The 8868-nt window shown below is 33.0% G+C and overlaps 1 protein-coding gene across 1 annotated transcript; it reads right to left on the reverse strand.

Moving 5' to 3' along the window:
• Positions 1-204: 204 nt before the first annotated feature.
• LOC139481319 (inactive pancreatic lipase-related protein 1-like) lies at positions 205-5195 on the reverse strand. The gene is made up of 6 exons (XM_071264558.1): positions 5071-5195; positions 4495-4781; positions 3831-4059; positions 1772-1870; positions 1318-1398; positions 205-469 (listed from the first exon to the last, which is right to left on the reverse strand). The coding sequence occupies exons 1-6, from the start codon at positions 5120-5122 to the stop codon at positions 234-236; spliced, it is 984 nt and encodes a 327-aa protein (XP_071120659.1). The 5' UTR covers positions 5123-5195; the 3' UTR covers positions 205-233.
• Positions 5196-8868: the final 3673 nt, after the last annotated feature.

An 8868-nucleotide genomic window follows, 5' to 3' on the forward strand; every position in this document is an offset into this window, starting at 1 on the left:
CTCCTTAGACAGTGAAGTCATCAAAACAATTTGTTTTCTTAAAAAGTACAAACAATATGTATAGTATACACTTTCTCGATGAAATTGCTGAGAATCAGCAAATATAACCATAGCGTAAACACATAAATTTGAACGTCTACATGACCAGCTCAAAAAGAATAAATAGTTGTTTCCACAGAAAATTGTAATGATATGAAAAGCAAATAGTTTATAATTCATTTAATTGATTATTGTCAATAATAACAATATGGAGAATCAGAGCCTGTTCTCAGGTAGTACTTTCCATCTGCATTGTATGACAAGTTGTATCCCATCTCTTGGCAGCCACTTTCACAGCTTTCACAATCTCCATCCTTAAAATCATCCCAATTTCGACATATGTTGGAGGTAAACTTGCAGTCTGGATTTACAGATTCAATGAAGTAGTAAAGTGCCCTCATGTGGGCACAACTGTAAAAAGGTGCTATTGCTACAAAGGAAATTATACAAAGTTCATACTAACTATACATTTATGTTGACCAAACTTTTGAAACTGAAGTAATGAGAACGTATTTCAACGAGCTATTATATATCTTTTTTGGGATCTTCACAGGGGATATGGGCTTACATTTCCTGTCATTGTTTTTATACCCCACGAGCCGCAAAGCAAGGGTGAGATAAAGTAGTGACATGGAATCTTAGCCCATATCCCTCTTTGTGGCCCAAAGGAAAAACATATAACAAAATGTATACTGGCGTGTGCTGATTTTAACACTCATTTATAGTAGTTATTAATATTTTCATGTTTTCGCATCGGATTTTTTTCTATGCTTAGTTCGTTTCTGTGTGTGTTAGATTTTAATGTGGTTCGTCATTTTCTTGTATTTAATGCGTTTCCCTCGGTTTTGGTTTATGACCCGGTTTTGTTTTTGTCTATCGATTTATGAGTTTTGAACATAGGTATACTACTGTTGCCTTTTTTTACCGAGCCCTTCCAAAGTTTTGTGCCGATTACAAAATAGTTTATATTTTTATGACATTGACCGAATATTGATTTTATACTGCAACTTGAATTATCATATTGAAAGCGTTTCAAATTGTAACATAAATGTCAAACTAATTTTCATCCCTTACTGAATTTCTGACTGTGGAGAAAGTGTTCCATGATGAAATTGACATTGCACAAAATATAGCTGTGTTACTATATTAAAAAAAATAAACACAACTAGTTGCAGTATAAAACAATTAACCAATGCAGTGAACAAGCTTTTTACAAACTGCTCTAAATATATAAATGTTTTGTAATGAATATAATGTATATATCATAAAATACAGTACTGTCAGTTAAACATCCAGGTTGGATTTTCCCTCCATTTGGATAGAAATCTGCATTCCCCATTTCCTTTTGCAATCCCAAAACTACAAAAAAAAAGGTAATAAAATCAAAAATGTGTACAATGATATATTAAAAGGGATGACACATAATCAATAACTTTATGTTGGAAAGCACAACTGACCAAGCCAAATAACAAATTGTAAACAATAAAATAAAAATTTTAATTAATTCCTATTTTGGGCTGTTCCATGAAATTTGCACAACGATTTATCAATTTATCCCTAAAAACATTGAAAATGAACGCAGGATTTCGGTTCCTTTTAATAACCAAGTACATACAAGTTTCAGAGCATCAAAGTCAACGATAAAAGCAATAAATTTGGTTCATGTTGCAAAAGGACTTATAAAGAAATATAAATAAATAAAATTTTAAATGACTTATACCATTAAACCTACCTACGTCTGTGTGTATGACGTCAACAAATTTGGCATCAGAAGAATCCAATCTCACTCTCACATTTACAGTATAGAATGCTGGACCTGCAGGATCTAGACCTGGAAATATAAATATAACAGTAGTTAAGTGTTGAGATCTTTACTATAACACTGTCCAGATACGTCAAAAAGGTGTAACAAAACAACTCCAATAAAAATTGAGAGTACTAGTAATATTTGGTACCTGTAATATTTATTGATTTATACTTGTTATTTTTAATTATTATCTATACTATTAAACGAGAAGACCTCATTTTGTGTGTCGCTTCTCTTCCTTCCACAATAAATAAATCCTCATGCCTCTGTGTCCTATAGGTAACATGCATAGTCGCATTTGTCATCCATTCTTACGATTATTCAGATTGAGTTATTTTGGGAGAAAAACGACAAAAAAGGAGTCCGGATATGATTCTGTCATCAGACTGACTTTAGTCATGGATAAGCCTTCCGGTTTGAAACATGCGCAAATACAACCAATCGTATGATAGATATCAAAAATGAAAAATAAATAAGCCAATCAAAGCGTTCTCCATACCATGGTGTTTAGATCGCAAGGCCCACAACTATTATACCTCCTTATATATTACTCTTATTACAATTATTTTTCGCGTTTATCTACATGTAAACTACGATTATACTACTTTAATATATGGCCTTAGAGACTATCTGTATTTTGTCTACTGAAAAATAAATAAGCCATTCAGAGCGTTCTGCATATCATGGTGTTTTAAAGATCGCAAGAATCACAACTATTATACCTCCTTAGAGAGGACAATTATTTTTCGCGTTTATCTACATGTAAACTACGATTATACTACTTTAATATATAGAAATTCCTGTATTCTGTCAGGGACTTTCCATGATAGTATAGAAAGTCCTTGATTCTGTCTACTATTTTCTTTGAAATGTTTACTATTTAAGGGGTCATACCACTTGCATAAATAGGTAAAATTTGCTCAACTTCATCTTAAACTACCTCGACCAAAATCTTTAACCTGAAGCGGGACGGACGAACGGACGGACGGACGGACGACCGAACGAACGAACTAACGCACGGATGCACAGACTAGAAAACATAATGCCCATAAATGGGGCATACAAATACATTGTTGAAAGGGAAAATAGTGATTTGGCAAAAATGAAAGTACGGTAGAGATAAGAGGAAGGCAGGACCTATTTGAGAGCGTCGGGATCGGGTTTTTTTTAGGTCCTGATTTTGGAATTGATTCTTGCGTGATCCGGTTATATATTTTTCGATTTCGGGATTTCGGGATATGAAGTTTCTTTAAATTCTGCATCTCGGGATTTCATGGTTTTAAGCCCGGGATTTCGGGATCAGGACCCCTCCGACCACCCCTCAAATTAGCCTTAGTCGGTCTTGGTCATTTATACAAGATTCATATCCTACCATTGGCATGTTAATAAGGCTATCAAAAGAAAAAGCACTGATGGGTTGTCCTAGAAGCATATTTTATTAGAATAATAATGGTCTATATATAAGCAGTTACATTTATTTCATGTTTTAAACTGTGCAAATTTTTAATTTGATTTGACTTTTACCAAAAGAAGCATTGTAGCAAAGGAGAAGAATAATTGTGGTCAGAGGCCAGAAACACGAAATAATTGAATTTAACAGAAAGGAAACAAAAATCGGACTTTTGAAAAAGGGAGAGAGCTTTTCATACCTTTCATGAAATTCTCAATACATAATATCTTTGATAAAAAATCATCCTACAATAGTTCACAAGCTGTATATGCCCACGATTTCGCGGGTGTGTTCTAGTATATATAAAAGTGGAACAACGCAAAAATAAAGCTAAAGGGAGTAATCAATAATAATTACAAAAATGATAAAGATTCCAACTATTAAAGTAAGACACTTACCAAACTTCGAAACAATGGTAATGTCCAACTTGCTACGTTACATTGACTTTGGTAGTTAAGCGAAGTTACTTCACCCCTGTTTCAGAGTTTGGATATTTAAAAGGGATAATGAGGGTTTGGTATTAATCAAAAGTACCTGTTATTCTACCAATTTCCGGTATTATTTTTCCAACATAACCAGCAACATGGGCACCTAGACTGTGTCCAACTAAATGTACATTGTCTAAGGTCAAACTACTCGACCTCTGTAATAGTTTGATCATGTTGGCAGTAACAGCACCCACAACACGAGTGTTTGCTACAGCTCGGATGTAGTTATCCTTCGCTCCCTCTGCCCATACCACAACTATTACATTTACATCAAACTGCAAAAATAATACATACAAAACGGTTTAATATGATGATGAATCACTCTCCGTGTTTTTAAATCTATAAATACTCATTTTAAAATATCCTTAGATTTAGCTTACATCAAATTAAGAAGGACAAATCAAATATGAAATGAAAGAGTATTAAATTACAAAAATTACAATATTTCATGACAGCGCTCAAAACAACAGTGCTTCACTGGTAAATCATAATATTATAATTTTCCAGAAAACGTCGAAATAGTTACCCGAATGGAAATATCTATATGGAACTATCTCCATTAACACCTGACTTATTCGTAATGTTTCTTTACATTTAGTTTAACAAATTATATGTTTTAACCCATCCCAACTTTCCCTACACAACACAGTAACAATGCATAAAAAAGAAGGAAACAAGATAATTGCACATAGTTTATCTACTTTACTTACATATTGTATGAGGGCGCTTTTCATAAGCTTTATCCAATTATCTTCTTTTTTTCCGTTGAAACCATGAATTATAAACACCGTCTTGTGTGCATCATTGAAGTTTGTCGACATCACAGACGTCCCAGATCCATTGGGATCTAACACTTGGTCGTTTGTTGGATTGATACGAGTATACAGATGGAAAGTGATTCCATTTTCTTCCGGGGAACGTGGGAGGATACCAAAAGTGTTCCAGAATGGCCAGCCATTACTGAAGCATCCAACATTATCGTAGCATTTTGTTGAAGCTATAAAAATGTATTGCATAATTATCATTTTCGACACTTCTTTATAAGTAAACAAATATTATTGATTTTAATTAAATTATGATTGTATATACGTGTTTGAAAATGCTATAATCATTTGATAATGCATAAAAATCTTTTACTATATAGAATTGTCGTCCATTAACCATACATACATTTTTTCTATAATGACAAATTAAAACAAATGACCTAATGGTTTCAGAGTATTTAATATTAGTTTTGTAGAGAAAATAACATTATAATTGTCATTTATATTTTTTGGTGTACTTACCATTCGCTTTGAGCAGAAGTGATGCAGCAAATAAACTTACACACCACATCATGGAGACTTGTATCTAGAAAATGAGCAGTTAAAATGATAATCATACACAATTAAAATCTGTGCACGTTTTTTTAATAACAACTAGATACCATTGAGATGGGAGCCATCTCTGTGGGCCCCGCTGTCAATAACGTGGGGTAAATAAGTTGTATGGGTAATCTGATATGAAGCATTATTTGAAGTTATTACATAGTCTCATGAGTGTGATTTTATTCTAAGATTTTAAGTTAAAACTGATAAATATTATCAACTAACTTTAATTTCATAGTATAATAGTGATATGACTGCATGGTGTGAAGTCAAAATATAGTGTGGATCAAATTTGTTAGCGATGGACAGACCAACAGACAGACAGACCTTTGACCTAGGAAGTTGTACATACATCATGACACACCCTCTGGTATTGGTTAAAATGGATGTCAAGTATAATATTTGAAATCATAACGGTTCTCAAGATATAGAGCGGACACGATCTTCACCACAGGACACGGGGTTGTCAACTGAAACCAAAGTTTTTGACTTTGACCTTTGACCTACGAAGTTGTACATACATCATGCCACACCCTCTGGTGTTGGTTAATAACATGTTAAGTATTAAGTATAAAATCATAACGGTTATCTAGATATGGAGCGGACACGATCTTCACCACAGGACACGGTGTTGTCAACTGGAACCAAAGTTTTTGACCTTGACCTTTGACCTAAGAAGTTGTACATACATCATGATACGCCCTCTGGTGGTGGTTAATAAACATGTAAAGTATAAAGTATGAAATCATAATGGTTCTCTGGATATGGAGCGGACACAAAGGTAAAGTGTTACGGACGGACGGACAGCATGATCAATATAAGGCGACCCGCCTTTAGGGGGGGGGGGGCCCTAATTATTACGAATCCAAATAGTATAATCCTAAATAAACCAGTATGCAAATATGATCTATAAAAAATTAAAAGGCGTTCACCTTTTAAAGAAAAATTAAAGTTAACAAATGACGTAAATGTTAAGTACAATTTACATAAAACAGATATATAAATGCATTAATTAATTCAACAATAGCAATTCATAAGCGTCCGGTTATGGTCTTACATAGACGATGAACTAGACTCATTAATGGTCAAACTAGGAGGGATCAGAATGCCCTTAAGAGACAATAATATTTCAACTGGTGGCTGATTATTGCAATATAAGTGGGTTTACTTAATTCAGAAAACCAATACCTCTTCTTATACTTAACAAAGTATCAAGAAAATATCGTCAAGTGCTTAATATGTTTCTTGTTTGTTTTCAAATTTTGATACATACTAGTGGCATTTAATTATAATATTATAGTATGTATCATGAAATCTTCATTCACACAATTTCAAACGATATTCTTTAAGAATAATACTGTATTAATGCAAAATCTGTAAACATGGCTAAAATATCGATGCTACGATTTAGAATTTTATATAAAAAAAATATAATAAGGCAATCTCCTGTCATAGTATAAAGTGTTTCCATGTATATTTAATCTTTAACTAGTAGATCCTTTTGTTTTTATAAAATATTTTATTCTAATATTTATTAGAATTATGAAAATATAACTTTGTAACAGGATCGTTGTCTGAAGCGCTTTTCTGAATTTACCTTCATCGATCGAGATTGCTCAATTTGAAAGCCATAAAATGATGTTAAAATTCTTTACTACTAGAAAACCGATGTGACAAAAAAAGATAATATAAAAAAAAGAATAGCCAGTATCCAACTCAGATCAACTTTGCTAGAGTCAAATGGAACATTTGTTTTTTTTTAATAATTTTCTTAATTGTTTCAAGCGAGAATTCGATAAAGGTATGTTATAATGTGTAGTACCAAATAACCAAAAACTGGTCTGCTGCTTACATTGGACACTTGCTCCATACTGACTACATAAGGAGGAAATAACGCATAAATGCGTATACGATGTCCCTAATACAACAGATACGAAGAGCATTTAATTAATGAAATGAACCTTCTGAACATCTTTTTTTGATTTGAGCGTCACTAATGAGTCTTTTGTAGACGAAACGCGCGACTATGATCAGTTTATTCTGGTCAAATTATCATTAAAACGAATAGACCACTTTCGAGTTCATCCGTCACCGGAAAAAACTCGTCAATTATACGCGCTTTTATCACCGTCATTTGTGCGTTTTGGGGCGTCGTCACTTCCCTTCCAATGTTGAGCGAGTGGTTGGAAAACTATAATTCTATATTATACGAATTATTCGGCAAATTGAATTCTCAAAATTGACAATCAACACTGCTGTCATTAGGGAATTGTCAGTAAGTACCTACAGAGCAACCATTATTTCTAGTTTATCCTGCACAAAGACGATCACTAAGACGCTTGATGAACGTAAATAGTGCAGGGATACAGGCGACCCCCTCTATCTGGTAAATGACGTCATAAAGGCGTGCATAATTGACGAGTTTTTGCCGGTGACGGATGAACTCGAAAGTGGTCTATTAAGGCAATATCTGTACATTATAACACTGAAATAACATTAACGGTACCAATTTTCCTGCACCAGATGCTCATTTCGACTATACATGTCTCTTCAGTGATGGTCGTGGCCAACATATTTGAAATCCAAAGCTTCTATAAAAGATGAAGAGCTATAATCCAAAAGGTCCAAAAGGTAAAGCCAAATCCGTGAAAAGAATCAGAGCTTTGCATGAGGGAGACACATTCCTTAATTTATAATAATTTCTAAAATTTGGTAACAGCAAATTTTAATAACACAAAAAAAATCCGTATTTACATGCCAGTACCGAAGTACTGTGCTGGTGATACCCTCGGGGACTAACAGTCCACCAGCAGAGGCATCGACCCAGTGGTAGTAATAACATGAAACTCGCAATGAAAAAAACAACAGGGTTTCAATTATTGTATAAAAGAAAGTTTGGGTGTTAGATAATATCCGAAAACAATTAATGAATTTCTCACTTTTGTTAAGACTATTTTTTTAATAGCAAATCTTACAAAGTGTTGTTGTAAACGGTTTAACTGTATCATTAAGTAACCGTTAATGTTTTAACTATTTCATGTATTTATCATTTAAACTCTTTAAGTATATTTCACAATTACTAAACATATTAGTGTCTTACCTTTGTCATAAGCAGCGTGATTAAACAAATCAACAATTCTCACTTATATACTGCATATCGTAACCGCATCATCAACTCGTAAAAAATGTCACTCAATACACTAAGATATAATCACTTTAAAAGCATACCATTTCGTGACAAAAAAATCAAAATCTTCATCATCATTATATCTGTTCGTAAAACTTATACGTTAAAATTCATCAACAAAATTGTATTTGTGTTTGGTTGCAAATAAATCCTGTTATCACATTTGAAGAAAATATGTGCTCCTTGAATATATTACTTTAATTCTTTTTGTATTCTAATTGAAATCTGGATCTTTGAAATCAAAATAGGAATTAGGCAAAAAAACATTAATATCGATAAATTTGACACTTTAAATATCCTTTATTTTCATAAAAGAAAACCTTTCCATTTACTTTGGGTCCGATATTCACTTTTAGTTTTGATTCAGATTTGTGTTGATATGCTTAAGGTATCGACTCTTTCTTATAAATGTCACTATTGCGTAGTATTCAATTTTCTGTTTTTGGTGAGATTCATAAGCGCAAGATAAAGTTTTTTTGCGTCGTGTTTTTAGAACTGTTGGTCTTTCGTCTTTGTATGTTTTGTCTTGG

The sequence above is a fragment of the Mytilus edulis genome, chromosome 7 (assembly GCF_963676685.1).
Source record: "Mytilus edulis chromosome 7, xbMytEdul2.2, whole genome shotgun sequence".
Lineage (NCBI taxonomy): Eukaryota > Metazoa > Mollusca > Bivalvia > Mytilida > Mytilidae > Mytilus > Mytilus edulis.

Coding starts and splice junctions, on each gene's coding strand:
- LOC139481319 (XM_071264558.1), bottom strand. CDS start 5,122: ATGATGTGGTGTGTAAGTTTATTTGCTGCATCACTTCTGCTCAAAGCG. Junction 4,060..4,494: donor AAAGCGCCCTCATACAATAT/GTAAGTAAAGTA, acceptor TTATTTTTGCAG/TTTGATGTAAATGTAATAGT. Junction 470..1,317: donor ACCTGGATGTTTAACTGACA/GTACTGTATTTT, acceptor TTTCCTTTGTAG/CAATAGCACCTTTTTACAGT.